This window comes from Aedes aegypti, chromosome 1 (genome assembly GCF_002204515.2).
Source record: "Aedes aegypti strain LVP_AGWG chromosome 1, AaegL5.0 Primary Assembly, whole genome shotgun sequence".
NCBI lineage: Eukaryota > Metazoa > Arthropoda > Insecta > Diptera > Culicidae > Aedes > Aedes aegypti.
Window position 1 is genome coordinate 279308027 of NC_035107.1, and position 25457 is coordinate 279333483.

Below are 25457 nucleotides of genomic sequence, written 5' to 3' on the forward strand. Positions count from 1 at the left end.
TGATTACCTTGGGGGCGGAGTCAATGTTGGTCAAGTTGTCTGAGCGTCTTGAGGGTGCATTAGCCACCTTGGTGTGTGCACAACATTTCTTTTTCTTTCTTATCATTTGACGTTATTTTTGATCCAATTTACTTTTAGCCAGCCTTTAACACTAAAATCGTGAGAGAACTTTACTCTGATTTGAAATGTATCATTTTGTGAGACTTGTTGCTTCTGAAAAGGATCAGTGCGTCTCAATCATCAAACTGACGGAGGACAAGTGTATAGATAAGGTCCCAAAATGTTCGTCTTTTGGTGTTTCGGGAGAGCTGGGAATCGGACTCAAATCAGCTCGTTTGTACTGGTTGTAAATGATTTTAAAGCGTTGCATGGGATTTCAATGTATCATTATTGTTTCCTTGCGACCATCCAACCACGCCAAAGGGTTTTCTCTAGTAAATAATCTCATTTGAAAAAACTATCGTCTTACAACATATAATGATCATTCTACAAATTCTTGATACCAACCTCTCCCGGTACGAAAACCTTGATGTTCCTCTCGTTCACCTTGTACAGTACCGATTTGTCGACCTTCTTTACCTTTATCAGATCCTGCTCGCCATCCTCTTCCGCTGGGTACCGACTAACAACCAACCGTCCATCCACTTCCCGAAACTGCCCGGACGCCAATCGTTGCAGTCCGATCTCCACCTGGGCCATATCGTCCAAATTGGCGCACAGCGTGGCCCACAGATCGGCCGTGTTCAACTTGATCACCAGCGAGTGGTGGCGATCTTCCGTCGCCGCAAACTGCTCGACAAAGTCGATCAACTGCGCTTCCGAGTGATCGAAATTGAGGAAGTAGGTCAGATCATCCACCAGGATCGTTCGGCCGGGATGCGTTTTCAGGAAAGTGCCAACTCGGTGGGCAATGTCATCCAAGCTAGGAAAGCAGTTCGGATAGTTGTGGAACAGTTCGGCGGCGACGTCCAGGATTTGTAGCTGTCCGGAGTCACGTGCCGGGCCCAGATTAAAGCCCACCTTCATGCAGGCCGAACTGTAGTGGTGATAGGTGTGGTGGGTAGCGATCAGGAGTACATGATGATCTTTGGATGCTTTGAGACGATGCCCCAAGATGGCGGCGATCAGGAAGCTCCCGTCCACCCCGGAGTCCTGCTTGAGCAAGGTGAGACGCGGAAGGTGTTCGTTTTGCAGGCCACATGCAGCGAGAACTGGTTGTGCCATTGTGTAGAGTTGAGACGTGAGATATCTGCAAAGAGACGATCAATCGAGTAGACCAGTTAGCAATGGGTTACTATGGTGACTGAAGAAGTGTTGATTGCTAGATTAAACATCAATGGAACGCTTTTAGAGTAGGCAAATGTTTTCAAGATTATCGAGAGCAGCGCAGTTGATTCAAAATTTCACTTCGCCTTGAATCGCATTTTCATGGTGAGTCAACATATTTAACGCGCCGCTTTTCCGCTCGGCCTGGAAACACATGTTTATGTTTATAATTTGACACCCAACAGTTCGAATCGCACACGTGATTCTGTGGGCAAAACTTGTCCCTAAAGTAAGTGCGTGGATCTATTTTTAACCGACAGGAAATTATCGATTTGGTTTAAGATTTTACTAGACCAAGTTCAGGCGTCACACCTCTCCCTAGCAGAAGCGGCTGCTTTGGTCGTAGGTGAGAAACAATAAGATCGAAAAATAGAAATTTTACAAAAGACGCAAGCGATCGTCAGACCTACTTTGATGGCAAGATGTAGCTGCTGGGAGGAAGAATTGCGTGCGAAACATTTACAATGTCGACGATCGCAGCGCTAATGTGTTGAATCCACTCTGGCTGACGAACGAATCGCTATGGACTTTTGGGGATGAATAGAGTGACCAAAATTCAGACAAGCAAAAATGCAAACCTTTTGTACATCGTGCACTTCCCAAACGAGTGTTGCACTTTCTGACTATCTCATGGAATACCCTGACAAGATAGCCTAATCATCAATCAATACCAACGGTCAGATAACGCAGTTGTCCGCGACCTTCACCTGGCTGGTCACCCTACCAATCCACCACCCCACCACAAAATCGCGCTCCCGACTACTATGATGACGATGCTGTAATATGCTGATAAAACGCAAAGCTGTTCTCCTAATCGTGCGGAGCTAACCGATCATAGCGAGTTAGTCCGAATCAGTACATCGTTGGTGAAAGAGTGCACAGTGACAGTAGTGTGCGATTGGAAAGGACGACGCAGACTGTCATCAGCAACGTTTTCGTTTCACCGTAGAAAGTAAGCATTGAATTCTGGATGATGATAATCTATCGTTCGTATGGTGATGCGTGAGTTTGTGCAATTGTTATAAAACAATTTTCGGTGAACCTAATCGGGCCGGCGACAAGGGAGTTAATTGCAAGTCAAAGTGATGAACGGTTTCTGTGATAAGAATGCGCTATAGTGCTTCAAGAGGTGTGCCCGGATTTTTGCTGAATGAAATTATGAATTCTAACTTTTCGCGTGTTCTCGGGGGGTACAAGTTATTCTGACGTAATAAATAGGAAACGTAAAATACAATATTTTGGAATTTTTTGAGTTACTTCGACAATCTCTTGGATCTTCTGTAACTCGAAACTAACCTAACTCGTTTGTCCCTTTAATATCGAGTTATGGAGAGTTGCCCGTACACGGAAAAAAATCTGTTCCCATTATCATGAATAAAAAATCATGAAAAGAAAAACAAAATATCTCATGAAACCATGAATCAAATTCATGATATCATGATGAAAATACACAATATCATGAACAAAAACGAACCGCTCCATGAATAATAATCATAAACACTCTGGGCGTTACGCGCATCTGTCAGTTTTGTCAGTAAGAACCGGTTTGAAAATTTTCTGCGTCGGTGGTGATATTAATGTTGTTCATAAGAATTAAAAAATGTGAAATTTCATTTGCTTCCCACAGAAAAAAAAAGTTTGGATTACATTATTCAGGTTAGCTGTACATAACAATGAAGTTAACTATTGATTTTTCTGCATCCACTTACTCCACGGTGCCTTATCTCAAAAAAAAAAACAGACGTGATATTTTTGAAAACGGCAACCCTAAATTAGGAAGATAGCGGTATTTTAGTACTTGAGACGAAAATAAAAAATGTTCCGCAGTGTTATACGAACAGACTTAAATACCAAATACTGTTTTGACCATCTTTTCCAGGGATCGACTCAACAACACCAGCAAGTCGACAGTCTGTTCCACACATTACAAATACATTACCGCAATGTCTCAGGTCATTGCTGCTGGCACCGGTAATCTGATGGATCTTTCCCAACTCATCATCCAATGTTGGTCTTTTCTCTGGAACTAATGTCCTCGTATTCCAACCGTCCTTCCTCTTCATCGTCGTCGCTTTCGATTCCCCCTCTTCATGTTCATCGTCAATGGCATCACTGTTGGTGATCCCAGGGTATTCAACGACGTCGTTTGGACCGATGCCGTATCTTCCGTTCCTGGAGGTGGTGGTTCCTCATCCGGTGCACTACTGCCAACACTTGCCACAGACTTCGACGATATTTGAACAGGGGGTTCTGTGTTTTCGGATGCACCTCCCGCCACCGTGCTGCTTGATGGAGGTGACTCTTTGTATTCTCCGTTTTCCGTCAACACACCGCTTTTTCTGTCGAAATCACCACTTCGCCAGAAGAGGGAAACGGGAATCTTGCTCGGGGCACTACGAGTAAACAACAATGACGACCTCTGAGTTTTGACACTCGCGCAAACTGTCAGCTGATACTTTCCATCCAAATTCATGAATAGGATACCAATTTACATGATTTTTATTCATGGCCTACAAAAAAAGCCATGGAATCATAAACGATTTGCACCCGTATTCATGAATAATAATTTCGTTTTCCGGAATTCAGTTCATGATTCCAAGTTCGATTATTCATGATTCTAGGAATCATAGTCATGATTTGCTGTCAACGGAAAATATCGTAACGCACGGTGCGTGTTACGATGATATAATTCATGATTTCGTGAATATAATTCATGGTGTATTTTCATAACATAAAAACACACTTTATTCCCAAAATCATGACTCAGATTCCAGATTTTGAGAATGGATTTGTTCCCGTGTAGTACAAGTGTATTTCACTGGGCAATGCGAATTCAAATCCCAATCGCTTATTTGGTTCGGATTTGAAATGCCCTATGGAAAATGTAACTGTTGTTAGAGCTGCATCAGAATACAATCAACTTAGAACTAAACATCGAATCTAAAGGTAAAAGTTGTGTAATGATCACCCGGTGAACTAGATTAAAATGATTTTTTTACGTACAGATTACTAGATGTTCTAGCAAACCTTGCACTGCTAACGTGCTAGCCAGAGCATGGAACTCTTTCAGTACGGTTATGCCAAGGATTATATTACGCATTTTTTTCACCGCTGGACTATCGTAGGAGTTTTTACTAGTGCGGAAACGCTAATAAAAGTGCTCCATTGCATCAAATCGAGTCGGTGTATTTCGCGGATCCACCATTGGATTTTCTAAACTCAGCTTTCTATACATTAATATTTTATGGTTTAAGTCAGCAATGTTTTGCTGATATTATTCGCTGCTGAAAAATGTTCGGCATTTTTTGGTAAAATTTCCAATTGTTTGCTGAGTTTTTCTACAATTCTGCTGATTATCAGCAAAGTTATACTTGAATTTCAACAAATTAGATTGCTAAAGATTTCAGTTCGTCGAATTTCAGCAAAATTTTGATAGACGTTGGTGTGGAAACAGTTGCACCAGTGAAAGAATTATGTAACTTATTTGCCATTAGGAAGCCTAATCATGACATACAAACGCTATTTCGTTTATGGAGAGGACAGATACCGTAAAGTGCTGTACTTCAGAGCTGCTAAGACCCTAATTCCGCACATTTTCCCGTAACGCGGGTGGATCACCTTTTCGAGGTGCATTACGAGGTAAGATCTACCATATTGTACTAGACTGGCCCAGCTCACTATGGGAGAAAAATAAAGTTGTATGATTCCACGGGGCACCCTCCAGGATTATTTCTTGGGGTTAGACGAAGCCTTTCTGAAAAATTCAGCTCATTTGGTCGTTTTATGAGCTGGCGCAATTGAATTGAAGTTAATATGGGATTTTCAGCTCAAACATATGAGCAACAGCACATCATCTACTGTTTGGTTCAGGAAAAATTATGATCGCGTTCAATTGGACCCAGAATGTCAAAAACACTACTTGATGTGATAGCAAAGAATATTGTAGAAGATTGTACCATGATTAAAATTATTAAAGATGATGTTTTAACCATCTGAAGTATGTCATGCAATACTGATTGTATTTCTTCAACATAGCTTGGAGGTAGCCACTAAGCGCATCATAGCCACCTATGACCGTGGGCGAGCTGAGGCACATGTCGCATGCATATAAGTGACTGTACGGGAGTGCTGATCTAAGCCTAACTATCAACAACTGAAAGAGTAATGAAAATGAGATTAAATCCAGATACAACCTTCTGCAATTATGTTCATTAGGGTATCAACTAGTGTATTTGTCATTCTGGGCTTATTTGAACGCGAACAATTAGTATACGGAACGAAACAGTGACATAGGATCAATTTTCAATATATTTGAGACGAATATCCCATACAAACTTCAAATCGAATGCGCCAGCTGGTGAAGCAATGAATTGAGTTGAAATTTTGAGAGAGTGTTTTTCTTACCCTAAGGCTCATATCTAGGGGGTGCCCCGTTGAGTTTTACAACTTTTTTGTTTAAGGGCCAGTCTAATATTGTACTCTTGTTGTATCTGTTCTTGCTAATACGAATAAGTTATGGTCGGAAGAGTATAAGAGAATAATAAGTCACTAAGATCCACCTATTTGTCCTAGATGATGAGGAGGTCGAAGTGGAAAAATGACTCAATCAGCCTCTGAGGCTGGTTTCAATTCATAAGACAAGTTCTATCCGAGTTCAAGGGCTTATCTTTGGATCTAAGAGGTAAACGATTCCAAATCAGTGAAGTAGCAGACCTCCTACATTCTGAAATAAGCTTCTTGTTTCAAGGAATTTAAATGTATAATGCGATGAAACCTGTCCACAGTTACAAAAAACGACTTTGAACCTTATTAGTAGAACCAATAATTTGATACGCCGATGCATGGTCAAAATCAGTATCATTCAACCAGCTTAGTGGCCGAACCTGAATGAGGGACATGCTTTTGAGAGTTTAACGGTGACAAACTGTTTTCACCAAAAGGTATAAACAGCGGTATCTTTTTCTAAAAAGGCTTTATGCAAAATGGTAAAGAATCATAATTGTACAAAAAACGACTACTTCATTATTTCTCGAAAATTTTAAGCTTGGGTTTGTTTCACATTCACCTAAAAATTCGTAAAATTTTGGACAGAATGCGCGGAACTAGGCAATAGGCTGAATTAGTGCACTTTACGATAGAAAGATAGTAAATTTTCCGTATTTCCTTCGCTACAGCTTAGCAAACCAACAATTCTCAAGTTATGCTAATGGTTTCAACTACTAAATGCAGCTAGCGTAATTCTTGGCACACCAAGAAGTATAGTCAGCCTCTGTGAATAGTCCGATGTCATGTTTTCCACACTTAATCCTTTAACGCTCATGGTGTCGGCAAATTCAACAAACTAATTCAGCTCGATGTTGTAACGTAGGTAGGGTGTCTGTACCAGTGATGGAGGCAATGGGTTGAGGAATAAAAAATCTCCAGAAAATAACAGAAGCTCGTTTTTCACATCTGAATATGTCATTCGAAAGCTTTTCAATTCTTTTTCAAGTAAAAAATAATCTTAGAATGATATATTCATTGAATCTTTAAGAAAAAAAAAATATTCCTCCTTTACTGGAACATGTTCTATTACTGTGATATTTGGTAACTTCTGTTCCTATAATAGTGGTTTACATTGATTTCCCATTGAAACTCACTATTCTAGAAACGCCCCACTATCACTGGTGCAAATGAGCAAAAAAGTTAAGGTTTTCAATTGTTTTCTACTATATTTCCTTACTAATTTCCATTTTTTATACACATTTCTCGCATACTCTGAGATAACGCCCTAAAAGCCATTGGTAGTCACGTGTTTAGCTCGTTGTTTCTGAGCAAATGAAAGAATAAGCATCCAAACCAACATCACTGGCAGGTAGATAATGATCCTTTCTTAAACATAGTGTTGTTAAATAACATGAAAATCCATTCAAATGCTCAGAAACAACGAGCTACATACATGGTTACCAATGGCTTTTAGGGCAAGATCAGAAGTTATGTGAGATTTATATTATTTCAACAAGGGCAGTGTTAGAAAAATTGGGACACACACTACCACTAGATCAGCCACCATATTGGAAGATAGATAGATATCTTTATTTGAGAGATTTGCAGTCCGAGACTGGCTCATCATCTCTTAACGTAGTAATTGGAATAAGATTATAAGTTAATTAGAAGACCAATACATACATCCTACTTGTAAGTTCAATAGTGCAACTATTGATAAGCAATCCAATAACTTTTGATTTAGAACCGTTTTTTTACGATTTTCATAAATTTAGACAATTTACAACGACTTTTGTTTAAACTAATTTGGTTAAAAGCATTTTTTCTCATCCATTGTTTGGTGATAGTGCCATTTTTCTGCAAGCCAGATCTCTCCGTCACAGTCTCTTGTGAAACTTTGGATAGTAAATTCTAAAATGCATCAAGTCATGTAAGATAACAAACAAGATCGACACCTCGTCTGCAATTCTAACATTCGATTCCGATCCGTCCAGCGCTGCACGAATTAGCCTCATTAGCTAACTAAAACAATGACCACGTGTGATGATATAATCTGTCATCTATTGTAGCAAGTTATCAGATCGGTAGCAATGGCCTGTTCTAACGAAACAATTTGTTCAAGATTGACTATTTGTATTCAATCACACTCCTTTCTGAAGGGCCGAAAACAAATGGCGGACCCGTAGGCAGAGACACTTACGCGAAGCCCGCAAGCGGAAACAAAACTAATTCCAGAAGTAAGTTCACACAGTTGCACAATCAAGCCATTGCTTGCCAGAAAGACCCAAAAAATGATAAGAAGAGCACGCCCTTTTTACACGAAATGTGGGCGATAAAAAGTTGATAGTTTCAATCTTCCTATCCACCTCGCTTTAATCGGGTGACGTGCCCTGATAGTTCCATCCAACAAAAAAGGCATATAATATCATATACAGTCAGTGACATAAGTTAGTAACCAAATGCTGTTTTTCCATACAAAATGCCCAAGTTTGGGGTGCTGTATCTCAGCTTCTAGTAGTCCGAATTGGCTGAAATTTGGATGACGAACTACAAATAACTTGAAATTTTGCCTGTAAGGGAATTATTACATTGCAGTCATTTTACATAGAGTTTCAGAGGGTTGTTCAAAGACAAAAGTTAGTAACCGAGAGACTTTTAAATTTAATTCGAAAACGGTAAGTTGTGGAAAGTTGGTCTGTTCCACAAAGTTGTTCAATTTCAGAAGTCACACAAATTTAATCTGAACACTTTTTAATTTGTACCCCGCTAATTTGCACATCGTTAAGATTAAAAATGGTTCAAACGTCATTTAGCTCAAGGAACGGAGTAAGGTGAAACGGAATGCTGTGGAACGGAACGTAGAATCAAAACAAAACAGTGAAAGAGGTAACCAGAAACACGTTTCTAGGGTGACTAGATGTTCAAATTAAAAATGAATTCCGAAGGTTTGCATGAGGTACCGTTCAAATTAGCGGGGGGTGCTGCTAAAATTACAGCTTGAGCAGCATGGTTACTTGGGAATTTTACGGAAACTATAACCATATACAAATTTGCATCATGAAAACAAAATTGACTTAGGGGCGCCTAAAGATCGGCTTGCCAAAGGCGCCATGAGACCTTTACTTCTTGTATTTCACTTAACTAAAAATGTGAACAAATCGCCTCCAGAGTATATATCGCCATAATTGGGTCCTCATACATCGTTTGTGCCAGTTATCGCTATCGCGAAGGGCTGGTAGCCTTTGACTTTAGTGACCAAAATTAAAAGTTTTACTATTGACTGTTTAACGAGAAACTTGCGGTGATCGATGCGCCACCATAATTCATGCAAAGAACTAACCTGGAGGTGATGATTTCGCAATTTGGAGGTTAACATTACCTCCAAACACTAGCGATTTTGCGGTGGGATGTTGAGGTTTGATCACGAATAGCAGTCATTGGAACTTCTACTCTATCTTTAATATTGATAAGATAACACAAAACGGAAAAACCAAGATCAAGAAGATATGGTCGGTGTCCAGACAGACCGGACTACATGATATTTTGGCCTTGTAAAGATTAGTGAAGGACTTCATGAATTCTGATCCTTCATAAGCAATTTTTATATAGATGTTTCATCAAACAGATGTTTTATTTTAACACATTCTTAAAAACCTGTTTCTATTTTTTTGAGCGATTTTACCTGTTGCTTAAATTTTTAATGATATGTCGACTGCTCATAGGGAAACAAAGTTACAGCATGTCAAAGTTGAATGGTTGAATATTTTGAATCAAATTCGGCTTTAACTACTATTATTTCGAACACAGCTGTATAGTGTTTATTTAAAGGAGAATCGCCAAATTGAGCGATGCACGAGATTACTATACTGCCCATAAATGCATAACAGTCCCACGTGACTTTTTGTCATTTTTTAGTTAATTACGGGAAACGTCATTAAAGCACGGAGAGAAAACCATGTAGTTTGAAACAACCAAATTTTTGGTTGAAATTCAAATTAAAATATTAGTTGTTTTTACTTGATTTTTTGTTAAACCTAACTGAAGTTTTTTGTTGAAACAAATTGTTTTCTTAGATATTTTCAAACTGAAATATATGTTTAATTATAATCAGATTTTTGTTGTTATAAACAAATATATTTGTAGTTTCTAACAAATGTGTGCATTGTTTTTACTATTCTTTGGGTTGTTGGAAATCGCCATTCAGCAGCGGTTCATTAGTACTGAATTTATTTGGGCTGAAGACCCAGCCATCTTGAGAAAATTATTGAGCATATTTAGAATCAGTCGTTATCTAGTAAAGTTCTATCCGGTAAAATAATTGTCATAAATAATCAGTGAAAAGTTCAATAATTATGCTTTTTTATTCAACTAGCTAGCCGTATGTTGTTTTAAAAAAACTCCGTAAATTTTAGATGATTCCTTTACAGTGGTACCATAGATATCGGAAACTGAATTCCCTCCATCTGAGTCATATTTATAGGTATTTATAGCTGTAATAATTTGAGTTATGTTTCTTTATTTCTATTTAACTTCTTGCAGATAAAGTAAAAGGAATCGAACAACCGTCAAAATGATTTTTTCGCTGATTCGACTGGATTATTTCATCAGATTTCTCTTTTTGAAAATAGCTGCAATGGAAGCAATACAAACGGTAACAAGCGGAAATTGGAGTTCGGGGATTTTTATCGCTCAACCAAAACCATTATTTCTATTTCTTTTAGTGGTAAAATGCGAAGTTACTCTTAAAATACCAATAAAGTACATATAAACACATCAAAGAAGTTTTGAATTAATAATAATAAGAAAAAAAAAACAATAAGAAAGTAGAGACAAACTACCAAATCACTCGGTTGTTTCAAACAACGCATTAGTTTATTTCAAAATGAAATTTGTTTGTTTCAAATCACTTCAGCTGGTTTGAAACAACCTAAATAATTGGTTGATTTTGCAGCTGTCAAATAAACAACCAATTTTATGGTTGTTTCAAATCAACTTTTTGTTGTTTTTAATTCTCATGTTGTTTTGAAAATAACTTTGAAATTTAGTTTGTTTCAAACAACCGAAGTGGTAAATTCAAACTAATAATTTGTTTGGGCAAAATTCAACCTAAAGTTTAGTTTGAAAACAACCGAAAATTGGTTGGAATTACTATTTTTTTTTCTCCGTGAGGGCATGTACTTTCATTGTATTATAAGAAAATAATACGTTTGTTCTAGAAATGTTAAAAACAATACCGAACTTGGTCTGTCCCACGTTACTAATAAACGCATGTCAGTCTCGCGACTTGTGTGATAAGGACTTGCACCAAATTGTGTTGATAAGTAAGTCAAGTAAAGGAAAATACCATGTATACGTATACTTATCCACAATTGTTGCCGTAACCCAGGGTGGTCAGAAAAAATCTACGACACACTTAAACGGAAGAATCGTTTGATTCAGCATACAAAGCTATTGGATTTCCTTGGATTGTCTTCCTCGTACTTGTACCGACGCCGTCTTTGAACATCCACTCGTTCCCCTCGTTCCACGCACTGGCGTATATAGCTGGTTTGCTCTCGTGAATCCAATGCCTAGAGCAACGTGTTAAGACGAATACGGGTTTTCTTCGGTATTTTAAGCCCGTAGTTCATTATACACCCACAAGTGGCAAGCTTTACTTGGTGCGATAATCGACGCTTCTTGGCGTTGTGTGTCGCTTTCATGTTGTTGTTCTCTTGCGTTTTTGGAAAATTCATCAACGGCTGTTTGACTTCCGTCTGAGTCCATTTCATCAGTCCCCGTCACATATATAGTGTCCTCCAAGGATTTTAAACAGCTTACCCAATGCTACGTCTTCGGTGGAAACTGAATTATGCCGTCGTCGCCAGCATTGCCGTCCTTATCGTTGAAGCCAGCGAACTTGTCTTCAGAGCCCGCGTCATTAGGGGCCCAGATAGCCGTAGCGGTAAACGCGCAGCTATTCAGCATGACCAAGCTGAGGGTCGTGGGTTCAAATCCCACCGGTCGAGGATCTTTTCGGGTTGGAAATTTTCTCGACTTCCTAGGGCATAGAGTATCTTCGTACCTGCCACACGATATACACATGCAAAAATGGTCATTGGCATAGTAAGCTCTCAGTTAATAACTGTGGAAGTGCTCATTAGAACACTAAGCTGAGAAGCAGGCTCTGTCCCAGTGGGGACGTAACGCCAGAAAGAAGAAGAAGAAGAAGAAGCCCGCGTCATTGTCCAACGGGACGCCATCGGTCATACTCCTGCACTCATCCTCGGAAGAAGTATCATAACTTTTTAAATAATCGAGAGCAGACATTTTCGCGACTTTGAATGCGGACACTAAACTGTCGAACAACAATAATACACATGAATAGAGGTAATAAACTAGTTTTCTATCTCTATTTACACATGTGAAGACCGATGCATCATAGTAAGCACTGATACTGTAATGCGTTTATTCTCGTACATTCAAAAGCAAATAAACGCATATCAGTCACGCGTACATTTTTCCGTATATTAAATAAATATTTGATAAAATTAATAAACAAAATGTATGTAATACTGTAATCAATAGTTCATTGCACCATTTGAGTTCAAATTTGGGTGCGAAAACATCGCATTTTCAATATAATTTGAGTAAAGAAAGCATGCAGGTGTTCACGACTTCTATCGCGTTTTTCTTGGGTGCGCTGTTTTGCTAGTGTGACTGGTATGCATTTATGGGCAGTATATAAGCATGTATTTTAAATTGTATGAAACAGGAATAATGCCGACACATGTTGTGACGAACCATACACAGTTTGTTTGAAAATTACATAAGAGTATTGCTGTGCATTTTTGTCTCAAGAAGAAGAGTCTTTGGTAGAAGTTTTAAAAAATACGTCGACATTCATAATGTCGAACAATTCAAAAAATGTTTCAAGTAATGTCAAAAATTTTATATGTATATTAGAATTGTATAAAGCAGGCATAATGCCGATACTTGTAGTGGCGAACCATACAAAGTTTGATTAAATATTACATAAGAGTTACGCTTTCATGAAAAAATGTGTTATCGTAAGCATGAAACGAGCTCACCAGTTGGTAATCCATCCTCGACTGAACACGAATATCTTTTCGCACTCACACAGCGCGAACAGCAAAACAGAAAACGAAGCGTCTTGCTTGGGCTTTCCAATACACTCTATATGACACATAAAGAAGCTTCGCAATTTCAAGTATCTCTACGCGTTGTGAAATTTAAGAAAATTAGGCAAAAATCAGCAAAAAATCGATTTTTAGGATGAAAAGAACACATATGTAGGCGAATTCCGGCGCGTATTTTCTTCGAAGAAAAGAAAATTTTCTTGCTGGTGCGTAATGGAAGAAAATTTCTTCTCTTCGAAGAAATTGTTCGCCGGAATTCACCTAATGGTGTGTTTATTTCAGGGAGAATCGTGCAGATTCAGGGTTTGACCAAATAACAAATTACCGGAAGGACGTCATTCACCGCTCATTTAACAGCATTTCAATATGTTAAATTCTGTCAAAAATCAGTCGTTTGATATTTTTCAGAACTTCTTGCGCTAGACGCAAGATAAACCATTTGTTTTTGTAGGAAAAAAAGTTGAAATGTGAAAAATGTATAATGATACCGAATGACATGTATACCAATGATACAGGTTTAGGGCGCCATTCACCGCTCATCCTAAGTATGAGGCCCTATACACAGCACTAGTTGGAATCAATTTACTTTAATTAGCTGATTGTTATCTTTGTACTATAGTACGACAACATATTTAACATTAGCAACTGAGAATCATTTTTTGATCTGCCATAGTAAAATCATTGTTGAACTCATATTAAAATTATTTTTTAAAAAAAATGTATAAGGTAAAATCATATAAATTTCAATCTGATACAACCCTTTTTGGTATACCAATACATAATAATAACTTTTATAGCGAAAATTTGTTCGAATTTTTCCAAAATAACTCAATGAGCGGTGAATGGCGTCCTTACGGTACATAGCTATCAAAGCCACCAACTTCTCTACTAGGGTGCCGAATCCTGTCCTTGGCAGAGGGGTTTTGTAAAACTTTCAGAAAATATGGCCGTAAAAAGATACCAAAATGAATAATGGAAATGCCCAAGCAGTTCTCTACCCTATCTAGAAACCCATGGGTGCAGAAAAGTCGTGACGATCTAATCACAAACGTAAACTTACCCTGTGCCGTGGCGAACGGCGAGACGAGCCTGTTACCAAGCGACAACTTTTTATCACTCGTCTTTCCGCCCAATCTGCGATGCTCTCGTTCAACGAGGAAAAACAGTTTTGTTATCACTCCCTTTTCTTACAACTTCTCAATCACAATGCACGTGCAAACAACAACACTTTTTTTTCAGCGTCAACAAGACCTCAATAAAACCAGCTGATTTTGACAACATCGATCACATGTGCCACGGTTTGAATGTGTGTGCGTGAATTGGGCACAATCGACTAGAATTGGGCACTATCTCGAGCCGAGATGTGGTGAAAAGTTGAGGAAATTGATGTGCTTTTGAGGTGAATAATTCACCTCAAAAGCACATCAATTTCCTCAACTAATTATTAGATGCATTAGCTGTGACCTCGAAATACATTACATGTGCATTTACTTTTTTTTTAAATTCGTATAATTGACATGTATGATCCACGAAAAAAATAATAAATTTAGCAGTAAAGACATTTTAAACAAAATTTCAATGCTTTTGCTTTGCCTGAGAAACGAAAGCTTGATCAGCTGTCAGCGCCTGCTGTTCACCATTCTCTTTTGCTACCGTCATCGCCTGTGCTTGTCAGATACAGTCATACACTCACTTACGTCATTCACCATTCGCTGCGAGCTTCGCATCGCGCACACACATCCGATCCTCAATCCATAGCCAGGAGAAAAACGGTACGGTGTTTGCTTTTTCGCTTTATCTTACAATTTGAATTTACTTCTTTATCTAAAAATATATCACACACTGATTCGAGCAGGAGGGTAAAAACAAGAATCCGAAAACCAAAAGTTAGTTATTTGCGTAGTCGTGTTGGGAGGTGTGTCTGTTCGCAATGCAGCTTCCTACTTCATGGTCTTCGCCTTTCTCATTTGTTTACGATTTGCTGCTATTATGTCACAATTAACAGCCTAGCAACATGTATGTGACGATGACAATGACATTGAAAATGTATCGACTTTGGGAGTGCCTGGTGGAATGTGATTACGCTCGCCGCCTATGTTCTATATCAATGAACTCACCTTTCGTCGGGTCATGTGTCTCTTTGCAGGATTCATTGATAACAGAGCACAAGGTCAGCCACCAATACCACCTTAAGCAACATGGCCGATGACAAGCAGAAACGGGTATCCTATTGGTACTTTGGTGGTTTGGCCAGTGCCGGAGCAGCCTGTTGTACCCATCCGTTGGACTTGCTCAAGGTGCAACTGCAAACCCAACAGGAGGGTAAGATCTCGCTGCTCCAGTTGACCGGCAAGGTCGTCCGAACTCAGGGCGTCCTGGCGCTCTACAATGGGCTGTCCGCTTCCCTGCTGCGACAGCTCACCTACTCGACCACCCGGTTCGGTATCTACGAGGTCGGCAAACAGGCCATGGGCAGCGATTCCGGTAAGGCGAATACATTGTCGAAGCTATCAATCAGATTCTAACTCGTTTTGAATTTCAGGATTCCTGGGTAAGGCTTTGTTGGCCGGTGCAGCTGGTGCTGCCGGAGGTTTCGTGGGAACCCCTGCCGATATGGTCAACGTGCGCATGCAGAACGATATCAAACTGCCACTGGAGCAGAGAAGAAAGTAAGCTTGTGATCGAACTGTATCCTTATCCTTTAAGTATTGGAACCATCTTATTTCTCCAATTTCAGTTACAAAAACGCCGTTGATGGCCTCTTCCGCGTCTACCGGGAAGAGGGCTTCAGACGTCTGTTCTCTGGTGCCTCAACCGCTACCTCACGTGCTGTGTTCATGACAATAGGGCAGCTATCCTTCTACGATCTGGTGAGTAAAGGACATAATGTGCAGTGAACAAAAACGGATCCAAAATCTCAGGAACTACTAGCGCACCTGAAACAAGGAAGTAGATGTTTATTAATTAATCTTTATTTGAATGGCTTTTCGCGAGTTCGCCATTTATAAGAAGTGAGATACATTTACACATAGAGCAAACAACAAAATATGGGCTCAGCAGCTTTAAAAAAAACCCACTGCCAAAGTGATTAAAAATTGCCAAGAATAGGATCCGTGTTCCTGTAGAATATAATGAGAAATAGATTTTTGATGTTCTTGTCGTATTGTGCAGACTTTGGAAAGTGCATCATTTAGGTTTTTTGGCCATTTTGCATACATTCTGTTAATGAAGCATAGGCAAAGTGTACCAGTTATGGCCATAATGGTTCCCTATTTGGCCATATGTGGCATTTTGATTACTCTCACATTTTAAGTATTTTTGAATGCTTTAACTTCATGATATATCTTAAACCTAACTACCACAACACACAAACATTTTCAAAATTTGAAGACATTTAAGTAATCACGTATGGCGAATAGGGAACCACTATGTCCATAACTGGTACACTTACCCTATTTGGACCTATTTAGACTGAAAATTGTTTCTTATAATTTAATTTTGTCCATACAAAGATACAATTTGGAGTTTTATTTTAGAAAGTACACTAAAAATGAATACTATTCATGAAGCTAACTCAAAAATGACGAAAAATCAAATGGGACTCTTTTGCGAGTATGGGCAGGAATAGTAGTTAAACAAATCGTAGCTCTCACCTATAAAACTTATGATCCCATTTTCGAAATGGTTAAGCGTTCAATTAAACCTCAATTTACCTGGTTTATAAGTCATGATATATGGAAAACCTAAGAATTTTTGCCTCAGTGTCAGGTCTACTAATAGATGCTGCCACCAGCTTTAGGCCCACCGCAATTTCTCAGCTATCGTCCAAACGATTTATGGCTCAACTACTACGGAAAAAATGCTGAGATATTGCTCTGGGAGGGAAGTGGATGACATTGTCTTATGAGAGACCTGACACAGTAGTACTGTCAGGTGTGTCGTGTCGTGTTTCTGTATGAAATTTTTTTCTTGAGTTTGCCACCCAAAGTCAATCTCAACTATTCATCCGAAGATTTTTCAAGATTTCAATCAGTAAGTCTTTTACGGACTTCCTAAAGAATTCTTCCAAGATATTCAATCATGATACCTTCAAGAATTCAACGTTGATTGGATAAACCCAGAAATTACTAGAGATTTTTTTTAAGAAACGTCTCAAGAAAGTCTAAAATCTTTCAGGAATTGTAATTCTTCCAATGATTTCCACCAAGATTTTCGTTAAGAACAGCTTCAAGAATTCAACCAGTATTGTCTCCGAAGATGCCTTCAGAGGACAACAATGGAGGGTCGTCCTTAGCATAGTGGTAACGTTCGCGGCTACAAATCAAAGTGTCTGTAATAGAAATTTCCTTGACTTACCGTGTACGCATCAAACTTTGCGCAGTTAAGAAATTATCATCATATTTTTGCTTCAAATAAGGCTAAAATATGTATTTTTTTATTCAAACTTCTGTCAACGATAGGCTTTTAATCCTTTAGTAGGACACGTGATTTATAAAGAATAAAAATTATTCATAAAAAATGAAAAAAAAAATGCAAAACGTGATCCAATACTTTGTGCCTAACATGGCGCAAATAATCTGAATTGTTCCTAACTTTGTGCATGATGTGCCTAACTTTGCGTATGCCTTAAATTGCTCGTTTACTCTAAATAATTTTACTTTTTTACTGGTTTTGTATTAAATAAAAGGATTACAACTAATATGAGTTTCATCAGTTTTTTTTTTTCCGTGAATTTCAATTTAATTTATTCAACCACTCCAAGAATAGAGTGACCACGAATAGTGATTTACTCTGTTCTTATTTTTTTTATTATATACTAGTGATCCCGGCAAACTTCGTCTTGCCATCTAGAAGGCTGTTGAAAACCGCTATGAATCGTCCCATACAAAATGACAGTTCCATTCACTCTCATTTTTTCGGTTTTCCCGGTAAATATCCTAGAACTTTAATACACACAAACACGTCGGAACCCTTGACGAACAAAATGGAGAAAGAATTATACAAATCCGTTGACCCGTTCGTATATATATATATATATATATATATATATATATATATATATATATATATATATATATATATATATATATATATATATATATATATATATATATATATATATATATATATATATATATATATATATATATATATATATATATATATATATATATATATATATATATTTATACATATATATATATATATATATATATATATATATATATATATATATATATATATATATATATATATATATATATATATATATATATATATATATATATATATATATATATATATATTATTTTGTTCCATCTCTTTGAATAACTACCGAAATTCGATGCTCGTATCCACTGCTGATGGCCGTGAACGATTCGATTTCGCACAATTTGGAAGCTTTTTCAAGAAATTTTTTTCTGTTGTACATGTCGTCAGCTGGAAGTGGAGGATTTCCAGATGAAGTTTTCTCGTTTGTCCATTAGTATTTCAAGTTGCAGGTTGCTTAGGGGCTATCTCTTAATGGACGGACCCTTACTTTCCACTGATGCTTCATCGAATCAACGCTTTTTGCTAGACAACTGGAGCTTGAATCATTGTCCTTCAACTGGGAAGCCAAATTTTGCGCTATCAATTATCCAAGTTTACAGTAAAAGTCTCCTCCTGCGTCAATACAATGGGTTTTCCGAGATTTTTCAATGCACACCTTGCCTTCAGCTTCATACAAAAGGTACTTTCAGGAATATTACATGTTGCCGCTGCCTTATGGATTGAGTGACCATTCCTAATAAGATCGACAGCTTTGGCCATTTGCAAGGACGTACATGTAGCTATTTACGTGCCATTCCGAATTGCTAGACGTGCGCGAAAATGAAGACCCTCGTGTAAAAAATGGGTCCTAACATTACGTATCGTTTTTTTTTAAATAAAAATTCTACATATTATATGGAAAATTAATGGAATTACCAGAATGAAACGTCTGTAGGTGAACTCCTGCAAAAATTATGCTGGAACTGGATTCTTGATGAGATCTTGGATAAATTGCTAAGATAATAAACAAAAAATAATAAATCAAATCCCTGGATAACATCCTGCAGAATTTTCCAATGTATTTCTTTGAAAATATAAAGAATCCCAAATCTCTGAGGAATAACTGAAATAAGGGCTGGTAACAACATAGTGTCTAAACAATAAGAACATTAGAGAACAAATGACCAAAAAAGGAAATGAGAAGAGACCATACAAAAACCAGGGAATACTCCTAGTATATTTTTCAGGCATAACTTCTGCAATACCTTCAATTGGCTTCCTGAAATTTCTAAAGAAAGTTCTCACTTTTCTGAGAATGAATCCAATAATTCTATCATATTTTTTTGCCGGAGAATGTCTTTATCATTTTTTATCGTTTAGCATTCTACAAGTTTTCAACCAGGAAGTTCATTAATGATACCTCCAGGGGTTTTCCCAGAGATTCTTCCAAAAACTATCTCAAGAAATTCCACCAGGACACGGTTTATCCGAATTTTACCGGGTCTGTTTCAGACGGTTAGTTTTCAGACGGTTAGTCTAACGATTCATTTCGAAGTTTTTTTCAGTCTTTAAAAACAAACCCGTTTGTTCTAAATGTGTATACAACATAAGAAAACAAATTTGGTGATTTTGTTTTAATTTTCACGAAAACAAACAATGCTTATCAAACAAAATGAAAGTGCCTTCAATCATTGAAATCAAATATTAAGAAAATGCTTTATTAGAAGAATTCTTCCGAAACGAACACGTTGGTTCAGGCGGTTTCGTATTCTCCTTGTACTCTGTTTTCGTGTACAAACCGAAACGCTCGCACCTGAACCTAAATCCAAACATGTGTAAACTGAACATCGGTTCAAACGCCGGTTCGAAAACCGGTCCATTTGTACCTCGATGGCAACTTTGACAAAGAAAGGTCTCAGTTAATAACTGTGGAAGTGCTCATAAGAACACTAAGCTGAGAAGCAGGCTCTGTCCCAGTGGGGACGTAATGCCAAGAAGAAGAAGACTTAAAAAAAGCTAACAGGAATAACGACATGAGAGTTTGGTACCTCATTTGAAGCCATTCCTCAATGAATATAGGGGTAATCGGGGCAATATGGCCGCCTAAGGAAAACGCCATGGAATGCATATAAAAACAGCAAAAACTATCGTTTAAATGCAAGTGACTTATACTATCAACTGTTTTCTTCCATGTTATGTCGATGATAAATGTTAACATTAACTTGCAAATTATTTTAGGAACGTTTTTGAAAACCATGGTTTTCTGCGTGTTCACCAACCATATGGGGCATTATGAGCCACCCAACGGGCAATATAAGCCACCTCATTCAATCATATGATTTTTTGTTTAAATAATGTTGAAAAGAGCTAATGATAAACAGTAAAATATTAGGAAGGAAATTTGAGTAGCTTTGTTTTGAAATTATTAATTATTAACGGCTTATTTTGATAGATACATAACACACAGTAAATATACCATGTAATTCTAGTATTAAATTGCAACACTTAGTTCAACCTATTTTCTAGCTAATTGTTTCTCTTGTAATGGTGCACCAAGATGAATATACAGTAACAACACAATCTAGTATATTTAGGCAATGCAGTTTCATGTTCAAAATACCGTTTTTTTTACCTTAAATCTAGGTGGCTCATTTTGCCCCGCCATTTTACTTTTTAAATAATATTCTGTTTTCAAATAATTTTGTTTACGAACAAATCGGATTTAGCGCACGAATTGTTCAGTATTATCAGAAGTTTGAATGGATTGATAAATTTTTTCCAGAATAATAAAAATAATTGTCTTGAAGCCTTAATTGAAAACTGACAAAGTTATAAGCTTTTTATGACAAACGACAAATTTGTACATTTTTGTGAATATTTCGAGTACTAAAACGAATATTTTTACGGTTTTTATTATGGTGGCTATTCGAAGCATCCTCTAGCAGATCATAACGACATTAGACATTGAAACACTGTTTTTGACCTTAAATCCGGGGTGGCTCATAATGCCCCGTATGTTCATATTGCCCCCATTGCCCCTATGTAAGGCATTCTTTTGTAAATCTTCGTAACATTGCGACTGTTCGTTTTACTGTAGACATTTTTCACATATTACTCCGAAGATATCTTCAGGAGTTTGATTTGTGATTTTTCATGATCTTTCTTGGATATTCTTCCAAGAGTTTCGTTTTAGATAACTTTTTAAATTCAATCGTGTTTTTTTTTTCTAAGGGTCATCAATTGTTTCATTTTACAAGGAAGTTCAAAGAACTCCTGAAATTATGACTTACTGCAACGTTTAAAGCATTTTCAAGAATTCAAAATTCCTTCAGGAGTTCCTACATTTTTTTTTAAATTTCTCATGGAAGTCTACAAAGATTTTTTTTCAATCGTACAATCGTGGATGTTTCCAGGGAAATGTCAAGGGATTTTTTTCTAATTTCGACCAAGGGCTGAAAGTCTCGATAATAAAGACAATTCATTCATTCTAAGTTCTAAGTATGCATTGAACAGTTTCTACGATGATTTCTGGAAGAACTCCTGGATTGTTGATAAAATTATTTCTAGGATTTTCCTAATAAATTACTAAGATAACTCAAAAATCATTTGAACCTCTAAATAATGTCTCACTAAAGTTTTTGAAAAAAATCCTTGAAGAGATTCGGACAGAATCTCTGAAGAAATTAATGAGTGAATGATCGAAACAATAACTGTAATAATTGTTGTAGTATTACTATTAACTGGTGTGGAACCTTGAATAAAAATACAGATTTGGAAATCTTATTTTTTTTCGCGAAATTTTTGAGCCGCAGCAATAATATTTTGATGAAATGGTGGAGAAGCTCCGAGAGAAAGTTCTGGAGAAACCTAATGAGTAACCAGATCGAATCTATTGAGAAATTCTCGTGAAAGTTTTCCTGAATGAATTTTTGGAGCAATTCCTGAGACTAATCGTAGATGAATTTTTAAAATAATCCCTATGAAAAATCCTGGAATAAATGAAAAATCTACGAATTATTGTAGGTAGACGATTTTTCTTGGTACCAGTTGTGTGCAATGCTGATGGCCATCTCACCTACCAAATATTTTTTTCGATTAATACTTTCATTCATAAAAAATTTGAAGTTAGATGCCTTTCCCCATACAAAATGAAACGAGAAAACTTCTGCTGATCAACTGTGGACAAGAGCAAAGCAGGTAATCCATTGCTAGGAGAGAGTAATCTCTTTGAAAAATCCTGCAAGCAGCAGCGTTGGAGTGCTCCAAAGTAACTGCATTGGAATTTGTGATGCATTCAGAATTGGCCCATACCCCTGCATCTACGCCAGTTCATGCGAGAAGGTGTAGAGGGGTGGTAATTTTATGGCAGACTGTCTATGTATCAGGCGTAAAGCCCCAAGCACAATGTGAGCGGCAGCGCGGTACAACGGCAAAACGGGGCAAGCCCATCTTGAGCTACACTCTACTTGTCAAGTCAATGTTGAAAAGGATTTAGTCAACATGGGATTGATAAGTAAAGTGTAGATCTAGATGGGCTTGCCGTTTTGCCGTTGTACCGTGTTGCCGTTCACATTGTGCTTGGGGCCTAAGGAAAGGCGTGCTATAATGATGGAAGAATGGAAGCATAGCGAAACCTTTTTCTTTGTCCGTCTCGGGTTCTAGCAAATACAATGAATGAATAGATCAACTGTGATAGATTAAGAGTGGAAGATAGAAACAAGTGAAAGACACGACTACACAGTACGAGATAAGGGACGGGCCTGGGTTTAATTAATTTGAAATTGAAATAATTCCCAAAGAAATTCCTGGAAACTTTTCCGGTAAAATTTGTAACGTGGAGGGCTTTACAAGCAACTTCTGTAGAAATAGCGTTGATGACTTGTATAAAATAGTAACAAATAATCATAAATCAAACTCCGAGTTTCAACAGTAATCGTTGTATTGGCAAACAATAAAAAGCTCTTAAGAATGTCTTAGGTATTCCTGCTTCAATGCAATATTGACTTCGCAGCACCAATCTGGAGTTCGTCGGTTGGACCTCCGAAGCGAAGTTTTGAACGAACTAACTGTCATTGCTCTGCCGGCTCGGCTTTTATCTCGACTGTTTTAGAAAACTGTCCAACATCACGTCGACGGAAGAAGTTTCACCACAACGGAGGATTTGTCAGTTCGAGCGCGCCAAAATCCTTCGGATTGAAAATGTGTTGGCGGTGCTTAAGGTGCAACTGTTTGCTATCCATAAATGATGATCAATTTTGTAGTTTTGGGGATGTGATATCGGTTCTACCGGACATAGATGAACTGAAAGTGTATCAACATGCCTGTTGTTAGCAAGCATATGATCCGGATAGATCACCGAATGATCGATATGATATAAAACAGAAATATTTTCTTTTCAACGATAGTTTGAACATAGATTGGTCATGGATGCCACGATGAGTCTATCGTGTGTTACCTTAAGTTCGTTGATAAAGAGGAGGAAATTGAGCGAAGTTCTTTTTCTGAATTTTATCGGGATGCACAATATACGATTAACTCTCCCTATCTTCATCTATTTCATGGCTCCTGGCTACCTCGATGGTCCCTTGGATCGCACTTGCACTCTTTCGGTGGTCTATAGTGGCTGTTCATTAATTACGAAACGGGTTATGGGGGAAGGGGGATTTTCAAATTTCTTACGCGTCATACAAATTGTTTTTGATTTTCATACAAGAAATCTTATCAGGGGAGTTAAAAAAACACCAAAATTGTCTTACGTAATGATCAACCCCATAACTCGATGGTCTCTTCAATATAAAGTTATGGAGAGTTGACTGAAAAATTTGAAACCATAGATAAGCGGCAATAATGTAAATACCTATCTAATCTAATCCAAGATCTAAATATGATTAATTGGTCGAAATAAAAGATGTACAAAAAAAGCAAAACGGGACGCTTTTTGAAGTCTTCACAAGACGAGACTACCGATTATTCAACGTCTCGTTATTTTTCAAAAGATTAGAAGTAAGTGTTAAGTTAAAGTTTTTGATCCGTTTTTGTCCACTGTACATTGGAGCAAATATGAAAATTTCAAAGAGGATTGAAACGAACTAATATCCCATTTTCACTCCCGCACAGGTCAAGGATCTCCTGCTACAGTCCGGCTACTTCGGTGACAATCTAACGACGCACTTCCTGTCCTCGCTGACGGCCGGAGCCATCGCAACCACTATGACCCAACCGCTGGACGTGCTGAAGACCCGAGCAATGAACGCCAAACCGGGCGAGTTTGCAAGCCAATGGGAGCTGATCCGTTACACCGCCCGACTCGGACCTCTGGGCTTCTTCAAGGGTTACGTACCGGCCTTCGTACGGCTGGGACCGCACACCATCCTGACGTTTGTGTTCTTGGAACAGCTGCGCATGAACTTTGGTTATCTGAAGCCGGAGAAGAAGTGAACCTGTTCGGAGTTATAACTTGTTGATATTAGCTGTTTAGGATCAACAACTGGAAATACTGTTGCAATAGTTGCTCGATCCGGCAATTGTTGCTTGGAGTTTTTGGTTACGGGTTCAGATTTAGGTGGGACGTTCTAAAGTGTATTTTGTTTTGTTTTGCGCAAAGTCCGGATGGTAGAAGGCATCCAGGTCTTCTACAAGCATTTCTCTGTTAGCTTTTATCTCACTGTTTAAAGCTTGTTATTTTATTTATAATCAAACTGCTCTTTCCAATCAACGACAATGCTTTCACAATCTACGAACAAACACACATTCCAAGTGACATTTAACTAATTAGTAGTGCGTTTATTTTATGTATCTGTTGAAAACAGAAAGGAACCTAGGTATCAGTAGTGCTGTTCAATCGTTTAACGTTTTGAAAGAAAATATTTTATTATACTAGACATCTGCCCAATTGTGAGATCCCAATCATTTGAGAAGTAAACTTATCAGGAAACCGTTCCGAGTTGGTAAAAAGTAGGCAATAAATAAAAATGTAATTTATGGTAAAACAAGCGACCTTTGAATGTTGAATGAATTGAAAGAAATCAACAACATATGCTCAACTTACCATAGGCCCTTATGGAAGCACTCTTTTGGGTTTCAACCAAGCATAGGCTTATTCTAATGTCGTTATCGTTTTTAGGATCTGAGATCAAAACGTAAGAGTGAATTGAGGGCAGAAATCTCGGTGGGCTATTATCGATACAACCTTTTGACAAACTGCTTTTCCTAGTCGACTCAAACAGTATTACAAGTGACCAGCCATGGCAGGGCTAATCCTCTGCAGCCAACTTTTGGCCGGCGTCATAGGCGCTGCAATTCTAGCATAATGTGAGTGACAACCGTAGTTACTGCATTCCAGCACTCAGTAGGTATTCGCACACATTCTCTGGATTATATTGTCCGGGGACGTGTCCCCTCCGCATGTAGCGAGCATGCGATCTTTCAGAACAATGAAACGCGTGCAATCGAACATGGCATGCTTCGCTGTTTCCT

The 25457-nt window shown here is 37.9% G+C and overlaps 2 protein-coding genes across 7 annotated transcripts; one reads left to right on the top strand and one right to left on the bottom strand.

Annotated features, from left to right (window-relative positions):
* Positions 1–458: 458 nt before the first annotated feature.
* LOC5576569 (elongator complex protein 6) lies at positions 459–14248 on the bottom strand. 4 transcript variants are annotated; one of them, XM_001662704.2, is made up of 2 exons: positions 14011–14248; positions 459–1249 (listed from the first exon to the last, which is right to left on the bottom strand). In XM_001662704.2, exon 2 carries the CDS (start codon positions 1222–1224, stop codon positions 487–489), a length of 738 nt encoding a protein of 245 aa, XP_001662754.2. In that variant the 5' UTR covers positions 1225–1249; positions 14011–14248; the 3' UTR covers positions 459–486. The 4 variants fall into 4 exon arrangements, with proteins under 4 accessions (XP_001662754.2, XP_021693635.1, XP_021693636.1 ...); XM_021837943.1 differs by lacking the exon at positions 14011–14248 and adding an exon at positions 1905–1930; XM_021837944.1 differs by lacking the exon at positions 14011–14248 and adding an exon at positions 1737–1857.
* LOC23687928 (mitochondrial dicarboxylate carrier) lies at positions 2128–24973 on the top strand. 3 transcript variants are annotated; one of them, XM_011495373.2, is made up of 5 exons: positions 2128–2278; positions 15097–15434; positions 15493–15619; positions 15688–15820; positions 24099–24973. In XM_011495373.2, the coding sequence occupies exons 2-5, from the start codon at positions 15149–15151 to the stop codon at positions 24417–24419; spliced, it is 867 nt and encodes a 288-aa protein (XP_011493675.1). In that variant the 5' UTR covers positions 2128–2278; positions 15097–15148; the 3' UTR covers positions 24420–24973. The 3 variants fall into 3 exon arrangements, with proteins under 3 accessions (XP_011493675.1, XP_011493676.1, XP_021693634.1); XM_011495374.2 differs by lacking the exon at positions 2128–2278 and adding an exon at positions 14615–14722; XM_021837942.1 differs by lacking the exon at positions 2128–2278 and adding an exon at positions 14837–14966.
* Positions 24974–25457: the final 484 nt, after the last annotated feature.